This window comes from Hypanus sabinus, unplaced genomic scaffold (genome assembly GCF_030144855.1).
Source record: "Hypanus sabinus isolate sHypSab1 unplaced genomic scaffold, sHypSab1.hap1 scaffold_302, whole genome shotgun sequence".
Taxonomy (NCBI): Eukaryota; Metazoa; Chordata; class Chondrichthyes; order Myliobatiformes; family Dasyatidae; genus Hypanus; species Hypanus sabinus.
Window position 1 is genome coordinate 451,179 of NW_026781175.1, and position 19,005 is coordinate 470,183.

Consider the following 19,005-nt stretch of genomic DNA (forward strand, 5'->3'; position numbering starts at 1 on the left):
ACAGTGTGTTAAGTCTAGCCAGGGTTGTCTGCAGTTTTACAGTGCTTCAACACCCTGCCAGACGTCTGTTCAGTCCATGGTCATAATGTGGATTAAATGAAGTATAGCTTAACATTCGTGCAAATTGTGCTGAGTGGGACTTGAGCTGAAGGAACTGCTTCATTAGTTTTAGGGATACAGCACAGTGACAGACCCTTCCAGCTCATGCGCCCAATTACACCGATGTGACCAATTAACAGAGTGACCTCTACATCTGGATATGGACTGATTAAGGATAGTCAGCATGGCTTCGTGTGTGATAGGTCATCTCGAACCAAACTTATAGAGTTCTTCGAGGAATTTACCAGGAAAATTGATGATGAAGGCCAGGCAGTAGATGCTGTCCAGATGGACTTTAATACGGCAAGGACCCGCATGGGTGCTTGGTGAAGAGGTTTCAGTTGCTCGGCATTCAAGATGAGGTATTAAATTGGACTTGACACTGGCTTTGAGGGATAAGCCAGAGAGTTGCCTGTCTGAGTTGAGGCAGGTGACAGGTACTGCAGGAATTGGTGTTGGATCTGTTGTTGTTTGTCATCTATATCAAAGATCTGGATTATAATGTAGCTGACTGGATCAGCACATTTCCAATGACATCAATATTTGGGGTGTAGTGGAGAACAACGAAGTCTAACATGACTCGCAGCGGGATCTGAAACGTTAGGAAAAATGACTGAACATAGCAGATACAAATTAAAGCAGACAACTGTGTGATGTTGTACTTTGATAGGGCCAACCACGGTCTACACAGTGAATGTTGGGGCACTAAGGAATGTGATAGAGCAAAAAGATCTGGGAATACTAGTACATAATTAATTGAAAGTGGCGTCCTGGGTAGACAGGGTCATTAAGAAAACTTCTGGCGTATTGGCCTTCATAAACCAAAGTATTGAGTACAGGAGGTGGGATGTTATGTTGAAGTTGTGCAAGACATTGGTGAGGCCTAGTTTGGAGTATTGTGTGAAGTTTTGGTGACCTGCAGAAAAGATGGAAATACCTGTCAAAGAGTTCAGTGAACATATTGCACAGACGGTGCCAGGTCTGGAAGACCTGAGTTATAACACAAATTTGAATAGATTAGGTCTGTAAACCTTGGAACGCAGAAAATCAAGAGGAGAATTGATAGAGGTATACAAAATTATGGGGGATATAAATAAGGAAAATGTAAGCAAGCTTTTTCCACTGACAATATCTGGGTCTACAACTAGAATCCACGGTGAATGTTTAAGGGGAATACATGGGGAAACACCTTCACTCAGATTTTTCACTCAGAGTGTGAAACACATTGCCAGCCCAAAGTAGTGCAAAAAATGTCAATTTCAACATTTAAGAAGTTTGGATAGGTACATGGATGGAGGTCAGTGGGAGTAGGCAGTTTAAGTGGTTCGGCAAGGAATAGATCAGCCGATGGGCCTGTTTCTGTGTTGTACTTCTCTGTGACTCCATCTTCAGAATGTGGGAAAAAACCTGAAAATCCAGAAGAAACCCGCACGGTCACGGAGAGACAGTACAAGCTCCTTAGTCTGCCTCGGGAATTGAACCGAGATCACTGATGCTGAAAGCAGTAGTCTAACAGCAACTCCACAATGTCACCCTAACCGTGGAAGAACTTCCTGATTCTCCCACTCTCAGACAATCTGGGATATGCTGCTGTGTTACCAGCCAGCATTGTTGGGATTCACAACACCTCAGCCGACTGCCAGCAACGTCTAGGGCTTTCTTGGGCAGGAGGACCTTGCTGGGTGTAGATGCCTGAGTGACTTATGGCCAAACAGTCAAAATACTGAACTGAGTTATTTTACAAAATATCAGAAAAGGTCTGAAGTGTTCCAACTCAGATACCAATTCACTGATAGAGATTTCCAGTCAAGACCATCCCTTTCCACAAACACTGACAGTTGGATTCCTAGTTTCAGTAATCTATGAACAATCGCTGTTCAACATCATTTCTGTCAAGTAATCAGTTTGAATCATTTATTTCATCACTCACCCTTGAGTTGCGAAGATAACTCACAAAAGCCTCGGCTGACATTCATATGTTCATATGGATCAGGACCTGTTGACATCGAAAAACTTTCATGAAATTGAATCCAACATGCATTGTTAAATCTGGAAAGTTTCAAACTGATTTAGGTCAGAGTGCGTTATTTCATGGTACCAAATTCCTGGATTTCCTTCAGTATCCTTTCCAACTTTGGTAACTCCTTCCTCACTTCCACAAAGGATTCCCACATCATTCTCTGGGCCTTGGCGCCTTTCTCCGTCACCAGACTGAGGAAGAGTTTGGAACTCTCTGTCCGGTTTCCCCACTCCGCAAGCTCCTTGACTTCCTGTGAAGAACAACAGTGAAGATCGGACGGACAGACACAGAACGATGAGGAAAATATGCTCATTGATGGGACATTCAACTAGTCGTCTCATTGCCCAAGAGCACCGGGACAATCACTGGTCTGTCTCCTGGTCCATTCTGAAAATCTATGGGTTCAGGCAATGGAACCGAAACACGAACTGAACACAATTACAAGTCGGTATTATTATTGCAGAGTGAAGTAATCACTTTTGCCACATTTCTTCATAATGCTTGTAGAGCTGTTACATGTTTTTGTTGGTGACGGCAATGTGAGGTAGGCATTGGCCATTAACTAGTGGATTATGGCTCGTTACAACTCTAAAACTGGTGAAAAACAGTGAAGCTTTATTGGCAGCAAAGAAAACTCTAAATACTCATTCAATAACACTTTTCTGTTCTACCAATTATTGAAACATTTTTCATTTGCAAGTTGTTATTTTTGAACCGACCTGGTGTATGTGTGGTGCTGTGGGGAAATTCGGCAAGCTGGCGTCTTGAGTGTACACTTCCACCACTGTCATTGGTAATGAGAACTTGTGGCCAGATCAAAGTGGCAGGGAACGGGCCCGAAAGCGAGTAATCAGCCAATGTTTGGTCGATATCAGTGCTAGACCAAATCAAAAAGGTTCCAATGCCACGGCTGTGAGTGAGGGTGTTTAGTTCACTGATTCGTGAAGTTTACTCACATCTGCGGCTCTGGTCTGGACTCAAGGACCGGCTGCTGCAGTGAATGTGGCTCGGTGGCCGTGGACTCACTTTCCACGTTGGTGGTCTCTGCGGTTAATATTCTCGGTGTTAATTACTTACTTTTAGTGTTCGGACGATCTGTTCCGTTTTTCAAACATTGGGTGTTTGGCGGCCTTTGTTATGTGAGTTTTTTAAATGGGTTCTATTATGTTTCTTCGATTTCTGTAAGAAAGTGAATCTCAGGATTGTATACTGTATACATATTTTGGTAGTAAGTGTTGTTTGAAACTATGAAATGCCGAAGATAATTCGAGAAACAGCTGATAGGAAAGATTTAGGGTGATATGGCCCATTTTCCTGTTGTGTGATTCTAATTCTAGAGTCACGACACATTGGCAAAATTCCAGGCACCTGGCTGTGTATGGGAGTAATGTGACCACATCGATGTGGTAGCCAGGTGTCCTTTCACACACGGCAGCAGAGAACTGGACATTTGCATTGTCCATGAGGAGAAATGAGATTAATCCCAATGTGACCAAAGGCCTTGATGGGTATTCTTATCAGGTTTTCATTTCTAATGCTGATTCATTGAATCATATTTCTCTCACCACTGTGCTGAGCTCAGCCTATTTGGACTGATGAATTAAGTTTGAATCTGCAGTTCGGATTTTTCTATTTCGCTGATTTTAACCCTGGTGCGAAGGTTTTGGTCACAAATTGTTCAGTGATCAATATCATCACTGCAGTGTACAGAAGCAAGAGGATGAGCCAGCCTGACCGTAGTCTCTCATCCCTCCTTTCACTAAAATGAATGGTATCCCAACTGTTACTCCCAATCACCTCGTGTTCCTGTTCACTGAATTGTCCCTCCTGTCTCATCGTCCAGCTGAGTCCTTCTACCCGTGCTTCAATTGCAGGTTTCAGTCTCTCTCGGTAGAAAATAGTCAGGTGGAGCAGCTGATAATCTTCGCACTGTGTCAGGAGATCTGAGATCGTACATTTGGAATCTGGGAATAGAAATATAAAAATACAGTACTGTGCAAGGTTGAGTGGAGAGCAAGTTGGTAAACCTGATGGGGAGAAAATTATGTTGGAAAAGGTGATTAAGGCGCATGCGCCACATGAAGAGCATGAGGCCCGTGGCAAAGATGGTGTGAGGAGTGTGGGACAGATTGCACAGGAGGTGGGAGGGGAGTGGGACAGGTAGCAGGAAAGGAGTGCCTGGGGTGGGGTGTAGTGAGAGCATGGACACATCCAGCCCTGAGACAAGGTCATCTGATTCCAAATAACTGGCTTATTGATCATTAAGGAATATCTCTCTGGTGTTCTTTCCCTACTGGTTTCCAAACAATGATTCCCCTCGCTCTGCCCCCTTCCAACTTTCAGTACAATAAAGACCCTTATCAGAGTCAGATTTATTATCACTCACACATGTCACTTTTCTTTGTTTTGCAACTGCAGTTACATAAAATTACTACTGTGTTGCGCAAAAGTGTTGGGGACATATATGCTGCTAGGGTGCCAAAGAGGCAGCCAGTTAGAATGCCTTGCATTGTACGTCTAGAAATTTGCACAATACTTATTTTGGTGACATACAAAATCTCCTCAAACTCCTGATTAAATATAGCCTTCTTAATAGCTGCATCGATATTTTGGGTCCAGTTTAGGCCCACAGACATAGTGACACCAGGAACTTGAAATTGCTCACTCTCCCCACTTCTGATCTCTCTTTGAGGACGTGTGTGTTCCCTCATCATACCCTTTCTGAAGTTCTTTGGTTTTATTTGAAGGTTGCAGCTCCATCACTAGGTGATGTATCTTGCACCCGTTCACCCCTCGTCACCATCTGAAATTCTGGCAACAATGGTTTTATTGTTGGCAAATTTATAGATGGCATTTCAGCTGTGCTGGCTACAACGTCTAATTATCCATAAATCTGAACCCTCCCCCCGCATCAGTTCCTTAGCTATGCATTCATCTGCCAAGTCATCCTATATTTACCCCCATGCTGGGCGGCATGACAGTAATCCTGAAATTACTACCTTGGTTGTCCCGTTTTCTACCTAGCTCCCTCAGATCTCTTACCAGTACCACCTCACCCTTTACTATCTGTACTGCTCACTCCCCCCCCCTCCTTTTTAAACACCGTGGACCCGAATCGAGTCATCCTTGGCACCTGGGAGGCAATGTAACATATGGGACCCTCTATCGTGCCCACAGAATCGCGTCTCAGTTCCTCCGACGAAGGAATCTTCCATCATCACTACATCTCTGTTCTCTTCTGAGCCACAGCAGCAGAAACTGTTCAAGATATTCCTGTATTCTCCAGCTAACCGATTTTTTTATTGCATATGTAGAAGTGCCAGCAATGCTTTTTTAGGAATTCATTGATTCTGGCAAGGCTTGCGAGGAACGGCTAATTGCAAATTTCGCTACACTCTTCAATAACGGACTGAGTCAGAAGAAATTAAATTATAGGCTTGTTAGTCTGAACTCACTGGTTGCAAAGTTATATATGGCGATTGTTAAGGGTACTTAATACCTTTAAGGGTACCAAGCGTAGTTGATTTCGGGTGTTTGGAGGCACATGATAAAAATACGCCTTGGTCAGCATGGATTCCTCAAGGAAAAATTGTGACTGACAAATCTGTTGGAATTCTTTGTAGAAATAACAAACAGGATAGACAAAGGAGTATTCGTGGATATTGTGTGCTTAGATTTTCAGAAGGCCTTTGACAAGTTGCCACTCAAGAGGCTGCTGAACATGTTAAGTGCCCACGGCATTACAGGAAAAGTTCTCGCATGGATTAAGGATTGGCTGATTGGCGGTAGGCAAAGAGTGGGAAAAAGGGTTTCCTTTTTTTGGTTGGCTACTGGTGACTAGTCGTGTTTCATAGACATCTGTGTTGGGAACGTTATACGTCAATGCTTTGGATAACAGAATTGAAGGCTTAGTGGCCAGATTTCCGGATGATATGAGGAGGAGAAGGTAGTTTTGAGAAAGTAGAGAGGCTATCCTCGGAATGCGGAAGTACTTGGACTGATTGGGAGAATGGGCGAAGATATGGCATGTTTAATACAGCGTCGGGAAACGTCTGATCATTCACTTTGTTAGAAGGAATAAAAGGGTTGTCATTTTACTGAATGGAATGAAAATTCAATAACCTGAGTTGCAAAGGGACTTGGGAGTGCTTGTGCAGGATGTCTTCAACGTTCATTTGCAGTTTGAGTTGGTGGTGAGAAAGGCAAATGCAATACTGGCATTTATTTCGAGTGGACTAAAATATAAATATAATGCCCTCCAGTACCAGAGGGCATGGATTGAGACTAAGAGGTCAGTTATTTAAAACAGAGTTGAGGAAGAGCTTCTTCTCCCAGAGAGTTGTGGAGGTGTGGAATGCACTGCCTCGGAAGACGGTGGAGGCCAATTCTCTGGATGCTTTCAAGAAGGAGCTGGATAAATACCTGATGGATAGTGGAATCAAGGGATATGGGGACAAGGCAGGGACTGGGTATTGATAGTGAATGATCAGCCATGATCTCAGAATGGCGGTGCAGACTTGAGGGGCCGAATGGTCTACTTCTGCACCTATTGTCTATAAAAGCAAGTATGTAATGTTGAGGCTTTATAAAGCACTGGTGAGGCCCTACCTTGAGTGATGTGAGGTTTTGGATTCCTTATCGAAAATAATGGTGTGCTGACATTGGAGAGGTTTCAAAGGAAGATCATGAGAAAGTCTATGGGAATGAGTTTCCATATGAGGGGCATATGAGGAGCGTCTGATGGCTCTGGCCCTCTACACAGGAATTCAGGAGAATGAGGGTGGCCTCATAGAAACCAGTCGAATTTTGAAAGGCCTCGATATAATGGATGTGGAGAGGATAATTTGTATGGTGGAGGAGTCTAAGAACAGAGAACCCTCTGTTAAAGGGTTATTGAAAAGCACAAGCCAGGATATTGATACAGGATAATTTCCAAGTTACTGAATATCCCTTGAAGTACAGTTAAGTCAATGATCAATGAATGGAAATAATATTGCACAGCTGTAAATCTGCCTAGACGAGCTGTTCTCAAAAACTGAGAGACAATGCAAGAAGAGGACTGAATTGAATTGAATGATCTTTATTGTCCTTATACATAGGTACAATGAAACTCTGTTAGGCTTCCTCTCAGGCAATCAAAAAAAGCAGTAGGTAAAAATAAGACAGTAATAGAATAAAAAACAGTATATAATAGATAAGTCGCTGAAAATAAGTTGCAGCCGCACCAGAATATCACAGTAATGCATAAAGTGCCGTTAGTGCAAGTATTTGATTCCTTGTGCGTGCTCACAGTTTCAGTCAATGCTCTGTGGGAATGGTGGGATGGAGGCCACAGCTCTGGGGTAGAAGCTGTTCCTCAGTCTATTTGTCTTGGCTTTTATTATCCTGAACCTTTTACTGGACGGCAACGTGTCAAACAGGGAGTGGCCGGGGTAATAAGGCGGTTACTGTCTGCCAATGCTTCAGATGTTGTATATCAGGTGTATATATTAGGAAGTTCTATTAGCCATGAGTGAGGGACAGAATCAAATGGTTTTTGATAGACAATATAACATTGGAAGATTTCTGTTTTCCCCCGGCCTTAAAAGAATTGCGTAATCTATCATCAGTTGTTCCTTAAATCCGTTCATACCCAACGGCATTCTTTCTGCTATTCTGTAAGTATATTGAGGTTGCCTAAGTGAGTGGTTATTAATTATCACATGTACAACGTTGTAACTTTAAACATAAAATTTTCATTATTATGAAGAGCGAATAATAACAGAGATGGTGGCCAATCAATAGTCTTATAAATGCAGTATTAAATCTGTCCTTTTGGCTGGCGGTACTTACATTCAGCCTTTTATATCTTCTACCCCATGGGAGTATCAGAAGAGAGAATGTTTGAGAGACCCTGTTAACTTGATTATGTTCTTCCAGGTGTTGACAAATGTGATGGATGAAGTTACACATGGATATTTTCTACTTGAGTTTTAGCCGAGTGTTTGCCAAGGTCCCACATGGGAGGCTCATACAGAAACTTAACATGCTTGGAAAGTGTGGTGAATTGCCTTTTGGATTCATAGACAGTTGAATTCCCATAGCAGACAGATGGTAATGTGATTTAACCTGTAGCTGGGTTCTTTGACCAGTGATGTACAATAGGGAAACACACTGGCATCAGCCATGTATACACTTATGTTCCTTTCCGCAGGAGTGGCCTCAAAAACTACCCAACAATGCTCTTGAAATTACTTTACCAGTAAGCAACCACGCCCACCCCACTGACACACCTTTTCCAATATAGGATGGGAATAAATATTGGGACTGTCAATAAGAGGCACTTCCGAGAGATGCTCTCTCCATCCTGAGGAATACATTTCCCTTATTTCTTATCCTAGAACTTCTTATCTGGACAGCTGCATTTCCTCCAATACACATCCTGGAAATAATTAGAGCAGGTAGTACATTTCCTGTAGTTGGGTAACGGGTGCCCCAATACACCATGTACCAAACCCACATATTTTCCCTCTCTGTGCAACCCTCCAACAAGGAATCACCTTTACCCTCCTCCCTGCCGCATTCTGTGAACACATCACCCTCATATTTCACTTACCAACTCCTTGTTGGGGACTTGGCAGTTCAGTTTTAAATGAGCTTCCGAGCTGACATGCAGTCGCCTCACTTGTGCTGGTTCCAGGGTCCTGATCAGTGTCTGTGACGTCACTGTCTCTGGGCTGACTTTGCTCCTCCTCCTCTGCAGCCGGACTGCATTCAACTAGGATATTGCCCTCAATCTGACCCTGCTTTGGTGCGTTGTTTCCGGGGTGCCGATTATCTTCCCTCGGTGAGTTACCTGCTGAAAACCTCTTGAGTAATTCCCGGACCCGATTTAATTTTCCACCTGAAATAATTAACGAATTACAAGTTGTACTAGAGTGATTTAATGCTCATCAAAATAAGGATTCACAATGGGTGGCTACAATAAGATCATAAGGCATAGGTACAGAAGCAAGCCATTTGGCTCATTGAATATGCTCCGCCATTCATTCATGGCTGATCCTTTCTTTCCCCTCCTCAACCCTAATTCTCGGCCTTCTTCCCGTAACATTTGATACCTTCTCCAATCAATAACCTACGGATCTTTGCCTTAAATACTCTCAATGACCCGGTCTCTACAGCTTCCTGTGGTAACAAATTCCACAAATTCGCCACCTTCTGCCTAAAGAACTTTCTGTTTAAATGGATGATCCTCTATCTTGAGGCTGAGCCCTCTTACACTAGACTACCCCACTATTGGAAACATCTTTCAAAATCTACTCTGTCTAGGCAACTCAACATTCGAAAGGGTTCAATGATATCTCCCCTCCCTCATCTTTCGAAATTCTAGCGAGAACAGACACAGAGTCATCTAGCAATGGAGCCTGGACTCTCGCTGACCCGATTTGGAGTGGGACAGTGCTGGTGAATGTGATCTACACTTCCTGCCAGGGGACCATCGCAATAAGCCGGTGACCAAACACATCCACTCCCAGATACAGAACAGGATGGACACAATAATACTGATCACTGGCTATGCAGTAGTTGAACACACTGATAACCCGGGGTCTTAATGCAATGGTGTCAGTTGATACCGGGAAATATCACTGGAATTATTTTCCACAAGCAAATTCTCCCTAGATCACAAACTGTTCAGTCACCAGCGTCACTCACAGATCAGCCTCCGGATTACACACTGCCAGATCCCCTAAATCACATACTCTCCGACTGCTGTGTCAAAGTGTCCTGTCCCCTGGTTCACAGACTAATCATTGCCTCGAGGCGAACGCTGTCCTGTCGCCTGGGTCACAGACTGACCATTGCCTCGAGGCGAACGCTGTCCTGTCGCCTGGGTCACAGACTGACCATTACCTCGAGGCGAACGCTGTCCTGTCGCCTGGGTCACAGACTGACCATTACCTCGAGGCGAACGCTGTCCTGTCGCCTGGGTCACAGACTGACCATTACCTCGAGGCGCACGGTGTCCTGTCCCCTTGGTCACGGACTGACCATTACCAAGCTACGCACACTGTCCCTTCCACAGGGTCACACACAGATCAGCCACAGGATTGCAGGCGACAATGTGCCAAGTGGACATCTGGCAAGCTTGCCATCATTAGCTGCGGAGCAGAATGCAGGCACAGAGATCTCTTGTGACAAGGTAATAAACTGTTGGTTGGACCAGTTCTGGTACCAATACTACAGAAAGGATGTATTAGTACTTGACAGATTGCAGATTGAATATTCCATTTACAAAAGATTGAAACGGATGAGAACATTTTCTGCCTCAGAGAAAATCATTTCAGCATATCAGCATTGAAGCTCCTTAAACGTCTTTTGAGAAAATGACGTTCACCATTTGTCCACAGCCTAGACATTCACTGGGGTGTTAAAACTCTGAAACACACCACAAATTTACCTACAATGAGCTGTTTGCTGATCGTCAGAAATTCTGACCGTTGGCAATGTTCTCGGTTGGGCTACAGAAAACAGATATCGGAAACTCCTTTCATCTCCTTGGCGCAGCCGTCAACAAAACCAAGGGGAAGTTGACAGCTATCCTATCAAAACCTGAAATGCTGTGTTATCACACAATTCCTGAAATCCCGGAAATGCTCCAATCATCTGGCTCTGAATTTTATGAATGAAAGTTGGAGATGTCTTTCACCTCTGAACAGGCCCTGATGTGCAACAATCCGTGAACCTGGACTTTAACGTAACAAACAACATATTTTTGTGGGTGTTTTACACTCAGCCACCTGATTCAGGATACCCTGCTGCTTCCACTCAGGTGAAGATTTGCACGGTGACCTGAGAAATTCCACCATTACCGGTGACAGGCCCCTGCACTGGAACTGTTAAATCGATCGATTATTCAAGACCACTTTTCCATGGGGTTCGATGACCCTGTTCGATGAAACTTTTCTGTGCCCGTTAGCATCTGTGTCAGTTACTTCATCTGAACTATTGTGCACAAACACGACGGAAGTTTAATTATAAAGATCCCTGTTATCATACCTGTAGCCATTTTGATTCCGACTGACGAATCCTGGTTGTTGTTTCCTTGTTTACTCTTTGTTCCCGGTGTAGAAAAGCTCCACCTGCGGGTGATGGTCTAAATGACACACAAACAGATAGTGAGTCAGAGACACGATTACTTTATAAATATGACAGAGCCTACATCCCCTGTATCAGAACAGGAGTTGGCTTAAGGACCAACCATTCCCCTTTTCCATCAACTTCCACACCATGTCTGTATGTCTGTCCAGTGATATCTGGTGCATCCTTCTGACAGAGTCACACAGCAACAGAGCACAGATACAGACCCTTCAGCCCAATGAGAAAGTGCTAACCATATTGCCCACAGACATGGTCCTAATTTCCTGTTTTGAGCCCATTTCCCTACTGGCCTCCTCACTCCATCTTCATATCCCAACTGCTTCTGGAATTATACAATTGTGTTGCCTCTTCCACTTCCTTTGACAGGTCCCTCCACATCATCACAAAACTCTGCGTGAAACCCATGCTGCTCATGTTGAAATTTGCAATCTGTTTACCACTGCTTTACCCATTCAGATCCCGTATAAGCTACAATAATCTTCATCATGAACACCATCTATTAATTTTGTGTCATCAGTGAACTTACTGGTCAAGGCTTGTGCATTTGTATTCAAATCATTGCTTTCAAATAACGAATATCAAATATCCCAACTTGTAGCCTTGCGGTCCCTCTTCAAGGAAAATCCTTCAAACACCCCTCTTTGCTTACTACCTTCAAGGCAATCCTGAATCCATCTAACTTTATCTCCCTGGCCCAGATGTGAACTTATCTTCCAGACCGAGCTTTCATGTGGCACCTTGTCAAAGGCTTTACTGTAGTTCAATGTACAACATCCATTCCCGCACCCCCATTGACACTTATCTTCAAAAAACTTAAGAAGTCTTGTTAAACACAATTTTACATGCACAATGCCATGGCGTCTCCTGATCAGAATCTGTCGATCCAAATGTCATTGCATGACTGTCACATATTGTGGAAAGCTATTTCTGGCACCTCCCCTACCTTTTTCGCCACTCACCATCAAAACGCCGAAGTGGCAACCCGTAGTAAGATAATATTTCTCCAAATGCTCAAAATTCCTCTTCCCAAGTAACCATTCCAAGAGTTTGCCCAGCACTGATGTGATGCTCACTGGTCTATAATCCCCAGGATTATATATATATAACGTTTATTGAATTACAGAACAAGATATGCCATCCTCTAATGATTACTACGCCTGTGGCCAGAGAGGACACAAATATCATTGCCAATGTCCTTGTAAACTCCTCCCTCACTTCCTGTCGTAAAGTGGTATATACTGGATGCTTCAACAACTCCTCTTTCTGAACACTGCCATGCTACTATGCTACGTCACAATCACTGTCCATCTCATTGGTAACTCTGAAACAAAGCATTCATTAAGCACCTCGCCTATCACCGCATCCTCCTGGTACATTTCCTCCTTTGCTACCCTCGATCTATTCACCCTCCTCTTCTTCACCCACATGTATAACGCCTTGCACTTTCCTTCATCCTACTTCCCAAGGACTTCCCAAGTTCACTTTGACCACAAATCAGTTCTTAAGCTACTTCAAGGCTGCCTTATAATTCTCTAGAGCCTTGCTTGAATGTTGCTTCTTTTTTCCATTTGCCTAAATGTTCTAATCTCTTGTGAACCACGTTTTTTTTCTCTGAACATTCTTCCCCTTTCTGAAGCGACCTTCGCAGTTCCATTGTACATTAGTCTGTGAAAATGTTTTCCCAATTTGGAGTGATTGCAACTGGGTCTGACAGAAGTATAACTGGTACTTCTGGGCACATTCAGTCACACCCAAACTAATTCCGACCTTCCTTAGTACAGACATGTAATGTCTAAAGGACGAGTATTTGAGTGAATGAGACTCACCAAACTTTCTCCTGACTGACTGAAGGGTAACTCTGAGCCAGTGGGGTTTCTCCAGTTGGTGCTCTCAGTCTTCGGCTTGTTCAATTATTGCTGTTCCCTCGTCTTCAGTTCTTCTTTGTTTCCAGTTGTGGGCTTTTCATCCAATAAATCCCTTAGCACAGGTCTAACTTTAATCAGAGAGATAACGAAGCACGTTAACAATACAAAGAAGAACAAAACATTTCAGTCTAATGTTCTTGAAAACAAAACTCTTTGGAATTTAAATCTTGAACACAAATATAATAATCCGTTTGACGAAATCTGTAACTGTCCTGCACATTTTACAAAACCTGACACGGCATATAAAAGAACACACACAAAAAGCTGGAGGAACTCAGCAGGCCAGGCAGCATCTATGGAAAAGAGTACAGTCGAATTTTCATTTCTAATCCAGCCAGTATCTTCAGCAATTTGTCCTGCTCTCTCTCCAGCTGGAATGTATGCATGACAAGTTTTTTCACTGTCCCTCTGCACATGAGAATAATAAACGAGTCTCCACTTTAATTGTGTGGCAATATTAGACAGACTGAGCTTCTGCTCTGGAACTTCTAGGGGAAGAATTCGCTGAAGTGTACAAATGTTTGAGAAGCCGGTAAAAATGGAAAGGCTTCCTTCTTGCATTATTAGGGTTATATACCCGGAGACATTTGCTCTCTTCGGCAATCCGTAGCAATGGAATGGAGTCAAGGAAAAAAGAAAGCCCACCCACAATGCGAGGACGTGACATCTACGGTTCTCACTCCCTGATCTGAACGGAAGAAAGATTAAACTGCACAACCACGAGAAACAAACCCTCAGATGCAAGGAACTGCGCACGCGATGTCAGATGGGGCAAATGGCCAAATTCTACTCTAATATTTTATGGCTTTGTCTGGGGGCACCAGAGTGACGTCACGTGTGGGTGAGAGCTTCTATTCAAAAGTTGTTTAGTGGAGGTTTTAATGATTTCAGGGGAAGAACGAAAGAAACGTAACGGGTTCCATCACTGAATCCGATGTTGTGTGATGTAAGGTCCCTTGCCAGGTGCCCTGCTCTGCCATGTTGTCCGTTGAGTGGGCGGTGTGGCGCCTGTCTCGAGTTGGGTCACAAAGCCCAGAATGTTTCTGGGGAAGAGTTTCCAGGGTGATCTGATTTGAGGTGGTTCGGTCAGTGCAGTGTTTCGTTGTTTAGTATTTTCATAAACAACAGTTTTACGACTGTAAACAGGAATTGCCAGCAGGGGAAACACAGATTAATATCAGTTAACAGAAGACCTCTCGTCCCTGCTGTCCTTGTCTCCCGGTAATCTAAACCACCACGACAGTGAGCGAATCATTCAGACAGCTGATCGCTGACAGGGATTTACTTCTTGCTCGTTGAAGTTCGCCCAGAGTCGGCTGGATGGAGTTAATGTGAAGTTTGGAGGATGTCACAGTAAAAGAACCGACACCCGAACGCTCTGTGTTGTCCGTCCGACATCCTGTCACAGGTGGCGCGGTGGGGACCTCCTGCAGATCAGAGCACAGTGCCGAACCCAGCGGATGACGTCGGTTCTCCTGATCGGGCGGCGGTGAGGAAGGGGCTTATCTCGGGTTTGTGTAAATCGAAGGTCGGTTGCAGTGGTTAAGGGCCGGAACTGAACCAGTCATCTGGGGTGTCCGGGGTCGCCAGTGCTGCAGGCCTGGTTTCAGTTTTGCGCCCGAGCCGGGAATGTATGATCAGTTAGTTATGATACCCAAGTTGAGAGTGTGGATGTGGGTGAAGGGAATCTGTCCACGGGTTTGATTGTGGGGTGAACGATGGGAAGGATGTGGGGCTATTGGCGGGGTGGGGGGAGGTTGGGGGATTACGGATTATCGGACGCAGCGTACCGGGAAGGATGGATCCCGAGGCAAATCAAGTTGTAAATGACGGAGGATTTTCTCTTTGGATCGGACATGATACGCGTCCTCACAGGAAGCAGCAAGTTCCTCTTTGTATTAGTTACTGTCTAATCTTGCTGTTAACATTGAGTTTGTTACAGGGCCCCAGAGTCTGCAAACAGATGATTGTTAGGAAGCAGAAGTTGACGGTGAGAAGCTGTTACTTGGACTTGAGTTCCGCGCTTAGTGAAGTTCCCGGGGTTACACCTATTCCTACTTGTCGTGTATATCGATAATTTGGTTGCGAAGGTACAGGGTATGGTTAGTAAGTCGGCACAAATTAAATTCCAGCAATTACATTTCTGAAAGACAGTAAGTATAAACAAACCGCAGACATTCCCTCTCCCCACTCAGAACTGACCAAAAACTACTTCAAAACACGCAAAAGCTTGAAATGAGCAAACACTGAGGGAATGTGAGTGGCTTTAAAGAGCTGGGCTGCTGACAACACTTTACCAGACTTGGAGTGATTGCAGCTGGGTCTGACAGAGGAATACCTGGCACACTCAGTCTCATTCCAACTATTTCCTACCTTCCATTGTATAGATATGTAATGTCTAAATGATCAGTGTTTAACTAAATGAGACTCACCAGATTTTATGCTGACCGAATCAATGGAAACTCTGAGTCAGGAGGGTTCTGTCCAGTTGATGCTCTCAGTCTTCGGACTGGTTCACTTCTTGCTGTTCCCTCGTTTTCAGTCGTGGTTCCCTTCCAGTTGCGGTTTTTCTTCCAATAAGTCTCTCACCACATGTCTAACTTTAACTAGACAGATAATAAAGCACATTAACAATACAAAGGAGAAAAAAGCTATTTCCGTTTATCGAAGTTAAATGTTGAAGATCACAAAGAAGAAATCTGAAATTTCCCCTCGCACTTCCCAATGCCTGATATGGGATACGAAGGGGTCATCATTCAGTTATGGTCCGACACAAGATGTAGGAGGAGAATTAGGTGATTCTGTCCACCGAGTCTGCTCCACCATTCAAACATGATTTTTATTCCAACACCATATTCCTGCCTTCATCCTGCTACTGAGGAATCACGAACATATTTAAATCTGCCATAAATATGCGCAAAGGGCAGTCTCCACCACCCTCTGTGGCAACAGTTTCCACACAGCAGCCATCCTTTGGCTGAAGAGATTTTCCTCAAGCAAGGCTGCAGGCCCGGATGGTGTCAGCCCCAGGGTGCTCAAAGCCTGTGCCCCCCCCCCAGCTATGTGGGGTACTTCAACATGTCTTCAACCTGAGCCTGAGTCTCCAGAGGGATCCTGGGCTGTGGGAGACGTCTTGTCTCGTCCCTGTACCGAAGACGCCGCGCTCCAGTGGCTGCAATGACTGCGGACCGGTGGCATTGACCTCCCGCATCACGAAGACGCTGGACTGCCTTGTTCTGGAGCAGCTCCGGCCTGTGGTTAGGCCACACCTAGACCCCCTCCAGTTCGCCTACCAGCCCCGACTAGGAGTTGAGGATGCCATTGTCTACCTGCTGAATCGTGTCTATGCCCACCTGGACAAGCCGGAAAGCATTGTGAGGGTCATGTTTTTTGACTTCTCCAGTGCGTTCAACTCCATCCGCCCTGCTCTGCTGGGTGAGAAGCTGACAGTGATGCAGTCTGATGCTTCCCTGGTGTCATGGATTATTGATTACCTGACTGGCAGACCACAGTACGTGCATTTGCAACACTGTGTGTCAGACAGAGTGGTCAGCAGCACTGGGGCTCCACAGGTGACTGTCCTGCCCCCCTTTCCCTTCACCATCTACACATCAGACTTCAACTACTGCACAGAGTCTTGCAATCTTCAGAAGTTTTCTGATCACTCTGCCATAGTTGGATGCATCAGCAAGAGAGATGAGGCTGAGTACAAGGCTACGGTGGGAAACTTTGACACATGGTGCGAGCAGAATCATCTGCAGCTTAATGTGAAAAAAAAACTAAGGAGCTGGTGGTGGACCTGAGGAGCGTCAAGGCACCAATGAACCCTGTTACCATCCAAAGGGTCAGTGTGGAGATGGTGGAAGATTACAAGTACCCGGGGATACGAATTGATAATAAACTGGACTGGTGAAAGAACACTGAGGCTGTCTACAAGAACGGTCAGAGCCGTCTCTATTTCCTGAGGAGACTGAGGTCCTTTAAAATCTGCCGGACGCTGCTGAGGTTGTTCTACGAGTCTGTGGTGGCCAGTGCTATCGTGTTTGCTGTTGTTTGCTGGGGCAGAAGGTTGAGGGTAGCAGACACCAACAGAATCAACAAACACATTCGTAAGGCCAGTGATGTTGTGGGGGTGGAACAGGACTCTCTGACGGTGGTGTCTGAAAAGAGGATGCTGTCCAAGTTGCATGCCATCTTGGACAATGACTCCCATCCACTCCATAATGTACCAGTTAGGCACAGGAGTACATTCAGCCAGAGACTCATTCCACCGAGATGTAACACTGAGCGTCATAGGAAGTCATTCCTACTTGTGGCCATCAAACATTACAACGCCTCCCACGGAGTGTCAGACTCCCTGAGCCAATAGGCTGGTCCTGGATTTATTTCCACTGGCATAATTTACTTCTTATTATTTAATTATTTCTGGTTTTATTTTGCTATATTTCTACTCTGTTCTTGGTTAGTGCGGCTGTAACGAAATCCAGTTTCCCTCAGGATCAATAAAGTCTGTCAGTCTGAATGTAAGTCTGTCTGTCATCACAATTTTAAAGGTAGGCGTCTTTATTCTGAGACGGTGCTGTCAGATCACAGACTCTCTGTCCAATGGAAACATCCTCTCCATAGCCACTGTAACCAAGCTTTTCAGCATTCGGTAGGTTTACTTTAACATACATCCCCCCACCACCACCACCGCCCCTCTGAACTCCATTGAGCAAGGATCCAGAAACATCAAATGCTCCTCATACATAAAGCCGATCATTCCTGAGATTATTCATGTGAACCTTGTTAGCAACATCTACACTGAACAGATTCCCAGGAACAACAGACAAATTGATACCAGAACAATTTAGTGCGAGAAGCTATGGTTTGTTTACTGTACGATTATCACAGCACGAGCTATTTACATTGCCAGTTTAAACCAGGTCCAATTCAGGAAATATAAACCAGTCCAGGGTGAATGTAATAAAAGGAAACTGGAATTACCAGGAACACTCAGCGGGTCAGGAACAGCTGTGGGGAGAGGAACAAATTTGACGATTCAGGTTTACACGTTTCGTCACAATTACTTCAAACTTTTTCAGTTTTTACTGCAGATCTCCAGCATCTTGAGTTTCTGTTAGATTTCCACTGTCTGGCAGGCGTGTGACAGTGAGGGGGAATTTACAAACACGGTTTGAACAATGATCACCCAGATCAGAAATACTCGCTCAACACCTCATTAACCTGGGCAAATTGACCCTCCGGTCCATTTTACTTGAATCTAAAACTATGATATCCCATGACCCAACCTCACAGGGTCACACAGCTGAACCTGTCACTTACAGACGCCAGAAACCTCGCAAATCGTCCACACATCTCACAGCAAGTGGTGTATTCAGGGATATACCCACAACCAATGTCCAGATGCCCGAGACTTCTGATTCATTTGGAAGGAGGAACATCGTGTCCCATCTGTATAAGTACTAAGGATTAGAGCCCAGACCTCAACACTAGGACTCCTTGTTACCGGTATAATGATGCAGTGGTTCTGCCAATCAGAGTTCAGAAACTAACACTCCATCAACCTATGGCCGACGGGAACCTGATGGTCATCTGAATGGACCAATGATTGGGCTGGATAACCTGGGCGAGAGTCACAAGACACTAGGGATACGTTTCACATTGTGTCCTGCAGCTGAACTGAACTCAATTTATTATTTTCTTATTTGTTAACTGAGGTCTTGTCCAGCACAATTGGCCATCACATTTCCTGTAGGCTAACAGGAATAAAATATTTTTAGTATAAAATTGAAATAGTAGGGCAGGAAACACTTTTCACCA

General features: G+C 44.5%; 1 protein-coding gene across 1 annotated transcript in view; it reads right to left on the bottom strand.

The window, feature by feature from the left end:
• Positions 1-19,005, bottom strand: part of LOC132388352 (NACHT, LRR and PYD domains-containing protein 3-like) — a 38,039-nt gene that overhangs the window by 16,768 nt on the left and 2,266 nt on the right. The window contains exons 2-8 of the mRNA XM_059960694.1: positions 15,615-15,788; positions 13,084-13,250; positions 11,156-11,252; positions 8,715-9,002; positions 3,917-4,083; positions 2,198-2,369; positions 2,030-2,095 (exon numbers count right to left, since the gene is read on the bottom strand). Of these exons, the coding sequence (XP_059816677.1) occupies positions 2,030-2,095; positions 2,198-2,369; positions 3,917-4,083; positions 8,715-9,002; positions 11,156-11,165 (703 nt within the window). The 5' untranslated portion in view covers positions 11,166-11,252; positions 13,084-13,250; positions 15,615-15,788. The remainder of the gene's footprint in view (positions 1-2,029; positions 2,096-2,197; positions 2,370-3,916; positions 4,084-8,714; positions 9,003-11,155; positions 11,253-13,083; positions 13,251-15,614; positions 15,789-19,005) is intronic.